This window comes from Rhipicephalus sanguineus, chromosome 11, assembly GCF_013339695.2.
Source record: "Rhipicephalus sanguineus isolate Rsan-2018 chromosome 11, BIME_Rsan_1.4, whole genome shotgun sequence".
Lineage (NCBI taxonomy): Eukaryota > Metazoa > Arthropoda > Arachnida > Ixodida > Ixodidae > Rhipicephalus > Rhipicephalus sanguineus.
The window spans coordinates 101988780-102002098 of record NC_051186.1 but is presented as its reverse complement, the minus strand read 5'-3'; the positions used below and the strand labels follow the sequence as shown (position 1 = coordinate 102002098).

Below are 13319 nucleotides of genomic sequence, written 5' to 3'. Positions count from 1 at the left end.
GGTAACAGTCAGTCGAGTAGGATGAAGTCTTCTTTATATTACGATGCAACGTAAACGCTGAAGTATACAAGAACTGACTAATCGGGAGCACAGCGGCTACTGGAGGGCGGCGTATTCCAAGAGGAAAGCTTGAAGCATCGCGGAGGCGCGCACCCCACTAGTGGTGCTGCTCTTCGAAGGCCCAGTGTGACCACTATGCCCAAAGGAAACTAGCAGCTTCTGCTCAACTACGATTAATATGCTTGGGGTTCAAGATACGAAGCACGTGAAAAGTTCGCAGTGAACGCACAAGCTGTTTAAGTGATCGTTTCTTACAGTTTCACATGCCTGTCCACAGCATCCCAGCCAGTAAATAGCACGGCGCAGCAGTCATGCAGAAAAAGAGTCATTCGCACTGAATTAATTGGTTCTACGAGACTGCATGCATACATACGGCTAAATGCATTTACAGTGGGCATATTAGTTTCGACCTAACAAACGCGCGCTGTATATTCGCGCGATGAAGAAAAGTTAAACAGGACGGCGGTGTACAAACGCGGGAGCGCCATGACGCTTCATTGAATTCTCGAGTTCACTTTAACTCGTGTTAACCCTTTGAGGCGCATGTACACAATTGTGTACACCACTTGTTTTTGTTAGTTGTATCGACTAGTGGCTAAGAGCCAGGTGAATTGAGCTTTGGATGAATTGAACCTCCTCCATAACTAATTTGTTTTCATTTACCTTCATTTTGCAGTGTATTGTTGCATATGACCACTTTGCATAAGGCACTGTCATGTTCGACGAGTCGTTCGACGTACCGCTTTCCGCGAGCCACGTCTAAAGTATCATTTTTTTTTTACTCAAAACTGGCATAACCGAAAACGAATTCGCACTCTATTTCTAGCCTACGATTTGATTTTATTTATACAAAAACAAGGCATGAATTACTTCAGAATAAATATATATTTATTTAACATGTAATTGGGAATAATACTATAACACACATAAATTAAAGTAATATCACACTATTTTTGCTGCAACAGAATATCGAGTGCCTTGAAATCATGTATCGATTTCACGCATTTACAGACAGTTCTTCATAGGTGGCGCCTGAAAGGGTTAACAATGAATGTTGGTACCACAAATAACCAAGAGTATGAAGTTGGGTATGTTGGTAATGCATAACTGATCGCGTAGCGCAAAATTTGACACAGGACAAGAGAGGGGGACGAAGACAAGCGCTTACTTCCAACAAGGTTTATTTCGAGGAGCGTACAGATATATACACTCGAAATGCGAAAAACAAACAAATCATTCAAGAAGCTCACAATTGCCATGCGCGAAAATCTTACATTCTCAGGAAAGAATTGTCTTTCCTGAGAATGTAAGATTTTCGCGCATGGCAATTGTGAGCTTCTTGAATGATTTGTTTGTTTTTCGCATTTCGAGTGTATATATCTGTACGCTCCTCGAAATAAACCTTGTTGGAAGTAAGCGCTTGTCTTCGTCCCCCTCTCTTGTCCTGTGTCAAATTTTGCGCTACGTGATCAGTTATGAAATAACCAAGATATACTTACACACGGCGCGTTCTGTACCGTAACAGGGGCACTTGAAACAAACCAGTCCGGTCTTCTGGTATCCGCACACCTGGTTCGTGCCACACTGCGGACCCTGCATTATTGAAAGGCAAGGCAAGCAGCGAATAATGATAGAATAATTTAAAAGAATGAAACAAATAATGTGAGCCTAGATTTTTCTCCCATGACACCAGTCATATATCTTCACTTTACGTGTATACCAACCAGTCCCGTTGATTACGCCACATTCTGATCACGTTCCATCAACAATACGGAATAATGTTGCCTTAGGTGCTCAACTTTGGTATTGCTTCCAGCAATACGAAAACGACCACTCTTATAGCGCTTGGAAAGCCAGAATGAAACAAGAGAACAAAACACAACAGGCAACACCAAAGCGGTATCGCGTGTGCAGTAGACTAGTGAAACAGTTCATCGAGTACGAAAGTAGGGGGAATCGTCCGAGGGGTTTGTTTTCTGTATTATACACAACTAATGAAACCGAGAGACAATTAAGCCAAGGAAAGCGTAGGGGACATTATATTTGTGGTTTCCTAACTTTACTGTAATAATTCTCACTTACACTGAAAGAAATAAAAGTGGACGGAAGATTACCCTTGCCATCGGTGGGATCCGAACCCACAACCTTCGAATTGCGCTTCGGATGCTCTACCATTTTAGCTACGACAGAAGGTGCTCCCCAGTGCGCTTTTCTGTGGGGTATTTATGTGTGCTTAATACCTGGGAGTATTAGCCAGCGCCACGCTCGCCGCCTGGGCTACGGGTGGCGTTATGGTTCTTCAACGTTAAAGAACCCCACGGGACCACCTGGGATTCTTTAACGTGCAGCTGTTATCGACAAATGTGATCTTTTATCGAGGTCGCTTGTCATTACGCTTTGCCGCATATCACTATTGCCTCGATACGAACGCATGACCGTCGTTGTTGCCTGTAGCAACAGAAGTGTGGCGCTTAGTGATGCAGAACTATCGATGGTACTATCGATAGTATCGATAGTTGAGTCACTATCGAACTATCGATAGTTAAAGATACTATCGATAGTGCTATCGATAGTAAGTACTATCGATAGTTTAAAATCAACAGCGCGAACTCATTGCAGAAAAAAATTACATCATCTCCCACTAAAGGGAACCATGTGGGGATGCGAAGCAGCGCATGGGTCGACTTAAAGTTCCGTTCATCACGGGCACCTTGCCCGATGTTAACGCGTCCTTGCAAGTGGAGCACACCATGAAATCACTGTTGTTGCTGTTGCTGTTACTCCTCCCGAACTCTTGTTGAAGTACGCCATGCGGATTCATCGCAGAATCTCGTTCCCCGACGCCATCACATGATTGCTGAGAGAGTGTAAAGGGGAGAGGCCACAACGTCTTACATAGCCCCTTACACAGGCCCGAACGCGCTAGCGCGTGCCAGCACACATGGTTTTGTCTGCGTTACGCCAAGCTAGGACAGCATACGGCAACCCGGGCCCCTAAAGTGCTCTGCACGTATCATCGTCAAGGCGGTCGAAGAACAAGAGGAGGAAGACTTCTCCTTGGGGCAAGCGCACGCTCAGATGGCTATGCTAGGTGGTACAAAGCGGACTGTCGCCAATGGAACTACGTACCTACGGACACAGCCCCGAGCAAAAGCTGCTTCGCATCTAGCAAATTTGGTTCCCCGCGCGCGTGTTTACATAGTGGAGCCGGAGGAGCAGGCTGTAGCGGAAAGGAAGCCGTTACATGAGGTAGAACTGCGCGGTTTGAGTTTTATATTGCATTTGATGATTTCAATATAAAAAAAATTATCAAGAACTAAGTTTGTTAACTGTAAGATGTAACTGGTTGCTTTTAAATATTAATTTATTAATGGACATATGCCGCCATTTTCACTGCGCAAATAATTTCTCTCTATAAAAATTTCCTCATAAATTAAGCGAAGCTGATAGTAGGCTATCGCGAATATTTTGGCAATTTGGCCAGCCAGCAACACCATCGTTATTCGCACCACTATGGATAGTTTGTCACGTGGTTGTGACAGTGAAGAATTCTGCAGCAAGACTGGGAAATACGAAGCTCTTTTTTTTTTGGTCGAACTTGTGCCCAGGAAATCAATACTCAGAATACAAGCGATACACGCTGCGCACTGATTGCGGCGAGAACAGTCGCCGGCCGTCGAGTAATCTGATAACCAGTGGAACGCGTCGTCTCTTATACATCAGTCATCAAACCTTCCAGCGTTATCGCTGGTGCTGGCGTAAGCTCTCGAATAAACTTGAATATTCGCGTCCGGCGCGTAATCTTAAAATGTCAAACAATCGCGAAGCTTCTCAAACATTGCGGCGCGGTCTGCGTCAAACACAGCTAACAGTCTGTGGGTGAAACCCGAATATTTCAAAACAAAGCAATAAACACGCGTGGCAGTAGCATCGCTAGTAATATTACCGATGGTACCACCGATTCGACTATCGATAGTTTATCGATAGTAGTACTATCGATAGTTTGTTTACACTATCGATAGTTTCAAAGAAACTATCGATACTATCGATAGTCAATTTACCGATAGTTCTGCATCACTAGTGGTGCTGCTAAGCACGTGGATGCCGCGAATGAGTGTCCAATTCCCGGCACAGAGGAAGGAAAAACTTAGGAGGGAGCATTGAGCAATGTGATCGAAAGAAATGAAGTAACTCAGGAACGCACACGCCAAGCTTCGCTTGCCCCCATTTTCCCGATAAGGAAAAGGCTGCTCAATTTTTTAGAGCTTTTTTTTTAATCTTGGTCCATGTTTTCTTGGGCACCTTGTATGTCAAAATCGACTCGAGTGTGATGGAGCACGAACCCTCTCCCTGCGAAGCGTACAATGACTCGGACCCCGATCCCTCTATACGTATATGGCATGGGACCTTGAACCTTCCGAGCGTGTAGGGTATCAAGCCGTCGACCTCCGCAGCATCAGATCGGTATGTATCAAAGTGGACAATGATGACAAATACTGATAAGATGTAATATGGCTCCGATAGCGGTCTAGCGAAGTGGATGAAACGGTGCCAGAGACCAATGTGCATAAATGCGTTAGGAGCTGGCTCACGAAGGTTTCTAAGGTCGGATAACGTATCAATACAATCGATTGAGCTGGAAAAAAAAACAATACGGCTTTCGACTTCGAGTAGACGTAAGCAAATTCATAAAGGAATGTGTGACATATACGCTCGCTGTAGGCTTGGGTGTGAGAACAAACTAAGTTGGTCTGTAGCTTCGGAGGCGAAAGATTCACTAATAAATGCGGTGTAACAAAAAGCCGTTTACGTACGTTATTTCCACCGCATCTGGTATTCTGGCGCTCCAGGACAAGACCTGCGGAAGCATGAAATATAAGTAACTGCACTCGCCAGTGGTCCAGTTTTGATTCATAACAGTGTACAGAATCAAAGACTGATAAAAAATTGCAGTTTATAGTTCCGGCATATCAATAGTCGGATGTATTACGAAGTGGTGCAAAACGCAATAATACTGCAAGAATTGTGGTTGAGCCTATGATTAAGTTGTCACTATGAGTGCCTATAGACACTGCAGCTGACAACTTAACCCTTTCAGACGCCAACTACGAATAACCGTCTGTAAATGTGTCAAATCGATGCAACTTTATTTCGTGGCACTCAATAGTCTATTGCAACAAGAGATAATGTCGTAATATTTTAATTTATGGGCGTTATAATAACTAATCGTAATTAAGTTGTAATTAAATATACATTTATCCTGTAGTCATTGATGCTCTGTTTTGGCATAAGTAGAACGAAACCTCAGGCTGGAAATATAGTGGAAGTTCACTTGTGGTATGTTCATTTTCAGCAAAGAAAAATTGTACTTTTCACATATCTGGCAGAAAGCGACATGTCGACCGACTCGTCGAACGTGGTAGTGCCTTCAACAAAGTGATCATATGCAACAGTAGACTCCAAAATGAAATTAAATGAAGGCAAATATATTATGCAGGAGTTTCATTTCATCCAAATCTCGATATATCTCGCTCTTCCTTAGCCCCTAGTTTATACAAAAAGAAAGAACAAGTGGTGTACACAATTGTGTACATAGCGTGTCAAAGGGTTCATGCCGGAGCTCAGTTAACCAGCGCTTTGCACCAGCTGTGTAAGGCCGATAAATAGAAACGACAGACGATACTCACACTCGTAGGGTGATGAGGGGCAATCCTTCAGTCGGCATTCGAAGCCAGGGTAACACTGAGAACAAGAAGAAAGATAAATAATTGCTGGGGTTGTACGTCCTAAACCACGATATGGTTATCAGAGACGCCGTAGTGGAGGGCTCCGGAAATTTCGACCACCTGGGGTTCCTTCACGTGCACCTAAATCGAAGCACACTGGCCTCTAGCATTTTCGCCTCCACCGAGAACAAGAAGAAAGAAAGTACGATGCTTACCACAGGGACGTCAAATATCTTCAAGAAGAATAGCTGTTATCTTATATATCGACGGTTACATTGACTATGAGTAGAGAGAAAGTAGGTATTGAGTGGTACTGTAGATTGTCAGATATTCATCTAAATAAGGCTAAATATGTATGGGACATGGCTTGAAACTAGGCCCAAAATATTTTGTTACGTTGCATAAGTTCTACAATTTTACACAGCTAACAGCACAACCATTTGGCACTCAAACAAATTCATGAAAGAAAACTCAGCAAAGGTGACCCCGAAGGAGGAAATGTGTGAGGATGGGGGGAAGGGAGGGGGGTTGCTTCTACACCCTGACAATAGAAAAAAATCCTGGCTTGAGGAGACTTTCTTTAGACACGTGAACTCTTACGAGATCATTATGCTCTCCTCTGGGAGTCATGGGGCTCAAAAGAGCTCATGTGCCTCTTTAAATAGTCATACAAGTGGCTAGTCAGGACTTGCCGAAAATAGTAGCACATGCCCCCTTTTTTTTTTCTTTTTCTTGGAGTGTACCAGACAGTGCTGGAAATCAAATACAGGTGATACTAAGCTTACAAGAAGAAAGAAAATACTTACAAAAAACAACGGTAATAGTGAAACAGTTTCGGGAAGTTCGCAGAGAATTAAGGAACGGTTGCCTTATGCAGTCTTCAATGCACAGGATATAACTCACCGAGCACGAGGCTGAAGAAACAGAGATGCCTGCAAACGAGGCAGAACGTGATAATTACGGATGCAACGACCGCAATTCGAGAAGTCCAACCTCGCGTAGTAAACCCTCCAATGAAAAATTTTTTTGTCTTAAAGGTTTACTTACAGCGATGATCGGTTTCACAGTTTGCTCTGTTCGAGTAGTTGGAGTGTAAAACGCAGCGCTGGCCCCCTGAACAATCGGCATCCTGCGTGCGGTATTCAATCCAAAATGACGTGAACAACGAACATTCAGAAAAAAAAGAAAGACGATGCATACAAAGGTTATGCGTGAAAACGGTTGATTGTGTGGCGAAGATGCGAGAATAGTTATTGGGAGTAAGGCATTATTTGTTTATTTTTTATTTATTTTTTTGCAATTACTACGAAACTTCACTGTGTGGAAAATTCTCCCGGGAATGCTCATGCTTCAGTCGTAGAGAGAAAAGATGATGTGGAATTATCGCTCCGTAATTGCTACGTTAACAAGCATAAGCGTTAACATAAGCGTTAACAAGCATAAGCATAAAGGGGCGAGGCTGTGACCCCCCTTTCCTCACCTATAAGAGGCGCCAAGTCTGGCTCACATTTTAACTCAGTCGATCCAGTTTTTTCATTGTTTACTGTGCACAGTTATGGCCATGCAGGATTTTAACAATAATGGTGGCCGAGAACCCCTGATGTTGCAAGTGTAATTGCTTCCCACTTTTAGCCCCCCTGAAGCAGAGGACCAAAGGCAGGCTATTGTGAGCAGCACGACATCACCTCATTTTCATTTTTCCATTGCGAAGCTTTTTTTTTTCGGATTAGGCCAATTGGGGGAGGAGGGGGGAGGGCGATGCAGTGAAACATTGCCCCCCCCCCTGCCCCCACCCCCTAATGAAGAAATCTGCGGACCCCTGTGTTAACAAGGAAGTGTCATTAAGTAAACGTACTCACCGACTGGCAGGTAGCCGCTGACACAGCCATGCCGTATCCTGGAAAGAAATGTTCGAACGTACAGAATGCGAGCGACACTTACATGCATTACAGATACAACACACCTAACGCGCTTTGTTAAATAAGTGGTCACCCATCATTGTTATTTCAAGCGAGACTTGTTTGTAACGCTCTGTGAAGCTATGGGACTCAGCAGCGCAACATTCTTGTGTTGCAGGGGTTAGCTACGTAAAAGCATTCACGAAACGAGTGATTGTGCTATTCAGAGAAGGATTCCTGTTAATTCATGTATACATGTGGTACTGGCATATACCCGAGAAATCAGGTTGTATAAGAATGTGGGGGTGGGGGGAGGGGGGAGAGAAAGATTGCGGGTCCATGGTTATAAAAAATTAGCACTGACCAAAGAACGCGCCGCACTCGGCAGTCACCATTAGCTTAACTGTTAAAGCAAATTAATCAGCTTTCAGAGTATGTAACAGAAGTCAGGCAGCACGCTTTCAGTAATGGCCAACTCTGCTTAGCTTGAAAAGTGTGCAGAAGCCGTTGTGAGGAGTAGTTGATGCCACTAAAGACGCTAACAGTCTATCTCTCTCTCTCTCTCTCTCTCTTTGGTGTTGTTTTTACGGTGAAGCCTTTAGCCACTAGGTGGTGAGCATTTCTCGCAGCGTTGTCCTAAAGAAGCACAAAAGAAAACCTTTAGAAACTGAACCGAAAAGTAAATGCATTTCTTGTGCATCACGCTTACAATATATTGCGGAGCATTCATTTCAATGATGAAGCACAAAGGAAGCATCGAAACCGCATAATTGATAAGGCACAATAAGCGTGTACCGTTAATACATTGGAGTGCATATATCAAATGGTATATCTGGAACCCATCGTATAAATCAGTTATCTGATTCCTGCAACGACTTACTATGTTATCTACGCCGTAACTTGTCTTCAGTGCCTCCCTCAGTCAAACTGCCTTCATATACAAAGCCAACAATAATTCCCGTCGTTTTACTGGCCAAAGCCACGATATTATTTTGAGGGATGCCGTAGTGGAGGGCTCCGGAAATTTCGACAATTTGGTTTTCTTTAACGTGCACTGACATCGCACAGTACTCGAGTCTCTAGCATTTCTCTTCCATAGAAATGCGACCACCGCTTACATATAAAACCCTAAACCGGTCTAAACTAAAATATGCCAGTGCCATTTATGGCAACTGGCAACTTAACATGATTAAGTCTCTTGAATCAGTCCCGAACCCAGCTGTCAGGTTCACTCTTTCTGACCGCTCCGATGACGCAAGCCTCAGCTTTAAAATGTCGGCTGTGTTTTTCCTCGCTCACCTCTGCCGACAAAGTGCGCGAATACAGTTATCTTTTAGGTTCTTTCATTCTTTGCACCACGGAGAATCAAATCGTCCTAGCTCATCGTTTCACCCGCCATACTCATCCAAGTGCTGCGTAATTACCATACATGTCCGTACATGTCGACGCTCCTCCTTTCATCACACAGGCCGATATTGTAATGTCCTTCCGTCTGGCATCACCCTCACCACCAACATTTCGCGCTTCAAGGCTGCTATGGAAGACCATTGACGAGTCCCATCAGCTGTTCTGACCCGCCCTTTCTCTTTATGGGCCCAGCCCTCGTGCAATGTCTTGTCCTGCGAGCTTTAAGGTTTACGGGCCCAGCCCTCGTGCCTGCGAGCTTTAAGGTTTATGGGCCCGGCTCTCGTGCGATGTCTTGTCCTGCGAGCTTTAACGTATTACGAAGAATGAGAACAATAAATAGCATTCCCCGCTAATATTTCCCTGTAAAGATTGCTGTTGTGCATGCTATCGCAGCGACAGCAGGTTGTGACACGGAGAGTGACGTCACTGTAGCCTTCCATATACAATAATAATTGTTGGGGTTTAACGTCCCAAACCACGATATGATTACGAGGGATGCCGTGGTGGAGGGCTTCGAAAATTTCGACCACCTGGTGCTCTTTAACATGTATTTAAATCTACGTACATGGGTCTCAAGCATTTTCGCCTCCATCGAAAATCAGCCGCCGCGGCCGGGTATCGATCCCACGACCTTCGGGTCAACATTCGAGCACCATAACCACTAGACCATCGCGGCGGTTGCCTTTCATGTAGTACAAAAGAAGGCACTTATACATGAAAACACCAGTGACTATCGTCGGACACTTTAATGCCGACATTGCTAAACCCGTCAAGAAGGACTGGCTCCTGTCGCTTAACAGGAAACACTTTGGACCTGAATGCTGCAACCATAATTAACGAACTACGCGCTATAAGTCGTGCTTGAATTTGGCCTTCGCCACAAATGTAGCGAAAGTGGTCGCAAAACTCACCACGGGGTAAAAGCAACCACAAAGTGATCGTCAGCACCATTTTTTTTAAAGCAATAAAGCATTGCATAACCCCTCAGCAGTTAACCGCTGAAGGGTATTCCAGAGCTTCGTGGTACTTTTCAGAGCTTCGCCGGACACTCATTTTTTCAAGGCTGCGATGGCACATTTAAAATTTTTATCGATAAATATAACCATTTAATATCTTCAGGGGAACACAATGATGTTCCAGTGAAGTTCCCAAAATACCTAAAAGTGCAGTACGCAAAACTGCCCCGAGGCAGAAATGTGGGTTTTCAAGGAAAATTGCCGAAAGGTGCCGTGGGCACGGTTTCGAGCTAATTTCGTCCCTGATTCTGCAATTACAGGAGGCCACTGGAAGTCATCAGTAAAATAAGCAGAGAAATGTTAAAGATTGGCAGTTATGGTGTGAACTTTAATTTGTGTGTATAACTATATACAACGAAGCTTCTTTAGCGAAAAAGATTGTGATGTCTAAAAGTTACGCTGATCCAAAATCCTTGAAATCTATATCCAGCGCAACTATATGGTCAAGCAGTAGAAAAAGCTGTGAAATAAATGTGATGAGTAAATTTGCCTTCCTTTTATACGATGCGTAATCTTATTCAATGTTATGCAACGCGAGCGTCATGACATTACAGGCGTGCCCTTTTTATATTGAGGTGTAAAAAATAGGACTGTAGTCTATACATGTCAAGTGGGCTATTCTGAAATTGTCTTCCGTTAGACAATTAAGCAGGAAAACAAAATCAAGCATTAACAAGCATACGGAAACCTATTCAAGCAAAGAAAGAATGTGTCACAATGGAACGCAGTACCGAAAGCGTCCTTAACATGCGATGCCGAAAAGTAGTACTAGCAGGTTAACACTGAAACGTCGGCAATGTTTTGACCTTTGCGCAGAAAAAAACAAAACAAAGAAAAACAAAAGAAGACTTGCATGCAGAAGAAAGGCTAAACGCGCATGCGCAGTTCGATAATAGCAGGATTCTTGCGTGTTCGAGCAAGGGCTCGGAAAGCAATGCGATTCATGCCAATACTATAACTTCTGATTTAAGATGGAATCTGTCAAGAATAGACTTTGCACCTTCTTTTCTAGTAACAGTGTGCACAGAAAAGGGTATGAAGCCAGTTAATGTTCTCATTGTCAAAATATGGCAAGAAAAAAAACATACATGCATGGCTATTCCACAATGACGGCGCCTTACAAGTTGCTCCGCGTGGACAGTGCGTAATTTCAGAGATAAGTTGTCGCGCTACTAAGCTCGAAGGCGTGGGTTCGATTCCTAGGGTTCGATTACCAGCCGCCTTTCGATGGGGGCGAAACGCAAAGAACACCTGTGTGCTTAGATTTAGGGGCCCGTTAAGGACGGGTATGTGGTCGAAATTGTTCCGCGGTCCTGCAATACGCGTTCCTCAAATCCTATCACAGTATTGGCACGTAGAGCTCCTGGTGTTAATATTATTTTAATTAGTAGTGGTAGTATTGTTAAGGGCATATGAATGCTTTAACCTGTGCGACATCAGTCAGCTCCTCGTCGAGCCATCTTAGTCTCCTGAAGGTAACAACGCGTGTTCGAGTTCTCTTACCGCGAAATGGTAGAGGTCCGTGTCCCGTGCGACATCAATGCACGTTAAAGAACAGCAGATGGTCGAAATTCCTGAGCACTCCACTATGGCATGTCTCAAAATCATGTCGTGGTTTTGGCGCATAAAACCCCAAATATTATTGTTATTGAGTTCGCTTACCGAGGACGGCCAGCGCAGCCAGCATCAAGTGAATTGATCCCATCGCTCTGCTCGACTGCTTCGGTAAAACACTCGTTCCGGTGTCCTCGTCACGCACACGCCAGAATATTGACAACTAGTCAGGGGCGGAAGACGTGACACGCTGTTTATATAGTAGCTTGCGTAAAGAGCCGCAAGCTGCCGCACGGTTCGCGGAGCCAACAGCAGCGACACTTTCTGGCCATTGCTGCAAATGAACCGCCCGAGTTTTCTTTTCCTTGCATGTGCGTGCGTACGTGTGTATGTGTGTGCCTGCGAAAGCACATGTGCGTGTATGTGTGTATGTGTGTTCGTGTCGCAGCGAGGCCACGTGCTCTCTTATCGGCGCACCGGCGAGGTAGGAACTGGCAAGATCGGCAGCTACAAGAGGTGGTTTTACGTTTTAGGCGAGTAGTGGACGACTGGACGGCACGTGAGTGCAACAGACTGGTCCTAGTCGCGTGTGTCTGTTTTTGCGTCTGGTTATCGTTGATGAAGAGTTGCCCCTTGCTCTTTGCATGCTTTAGTTTGTTAGATATGTTTGTCTGTGCTTGTGTCTTCGAGGCGTTTCTTACTTACGCTTTATAAAAATATTTTTTGCTTAGACATGTAACTTGAGGTAGATTTTAAATTAAAGAATACCTAGATTTGAACGATTATTTAGCGCCATCCTTTTTGCACTATCAATGACTTAGTGTACCCATGCCTCTATGTCATTTTGCATTTTTTTCGTTCGGCAATGCTTCGCAAAAGCCTGACATTTCAGTATCCGCGTCGTGGATCACGTGACGTATGGTTAACGCGTGAGCGTTAAGCCAGTCGTCATACACCAATTTAATTCATTGCAGGGAAGGTCAAAGTTATTTTTTTGTGACTTTTCATGTTGGTATTCAATCTTGTACGCTGGCTTGTATTTGCAAAAATAATTTTTTTTCTTATGTTCATGCGATAACTTAGCGTCGCGATTTCGCTTTGCCTTCGCATGACCAGATTTGTTCACATCAGTATTAAAGGGCACCACTTTGCGAGCCGAGAGGAACAAACGTTCTAAATAAGAAACGCTGACCGCACATATAAGGGCAAGTACTATTCTATACATATTTGCATTATGCGGCCTTACCCTCTCTCCTCGTCTTTTTTAGCAAGCTTATCACGTTTGTGGTTGTTTTGATTAAAGCCCAAAAAGAGCTCAGACACGAGATTGCTCCCAAGCCATTTTCCAAGTCATTCGCGGACCCATTACAAACTCGAGCAGGACAGCAACCAACACGGCAATAACATGTACAATTAGATGTACAATAGAAGAGAAAAACTGCACTAGAAGAGATGTACAATAGGTACATTAAACATGAGGCCACGCTTAATAAAATAATCATCCACTCGTGTTCATTCTGGTCGAAACCATTTGTGCCTAAACACCTAAGAAGCTCTAACATGACGTGGTAGGTTGGCATCTTCACGGCATGGCTGGGACCGCGCGAATTGACATGGGTTTAGGTAAAGACGATATAACACGCGCCGCTGACTTTCAA

The 13319-nt window shown here is 44.1% G+C and overlaps 1 protein-coding gene across 8 annotated transcripts in view; it reads right to left on the bottom strand.

Moving 5' to 3' along the window:
- LOC119373294 (turripeptide OL55-like) overlaps positions 1 to 11960 on the bottom strand; it is a 32519-nt gene extending 20559 nt beyond the window's left edge. The window contains exons 1-7 of one of the 8 annotated variants that reach the window (XM_037643318.2): positions 11770 to 11960; positions 7646 to 7683; positions 6834 to 6915; positions 6690 to 6718; positions 5748 to 5802; positions 4875 to 4918; positions 1560 to 1653 (exon numbers count right to left, since the gene is read on the bottom strand). In XM_037643318.2, coding sequence (XP_037499246.1) covers positions 1560 to 1653; positions 4875 to 4918; positions 5748 to 5802; positions 6690 to 6718; positions 6834 to 6915; positions 7646 to 7683; positions 11770 to 11812 — 385 coding nt within the window. In that variant the 5' untranslated portion in view covers positions 11813 to 11960. The remainder of the gene's footprint in view (positions 1 to 1559; positions 1654 to 4874; positions 4919 to 5747; positions 5803 to 6689; positions 6719 to 6833; positions 6916 to 7645; positions 7684 to 11769) is intronic. The other 7 variants (XM_049420492.1, XM_049420491.1, XM_049420488.1 and 4 more) reach the window with 7 other exon arrangements.
- Positions 11961 to 13319: the final 1359 nt, after the last annotated feature.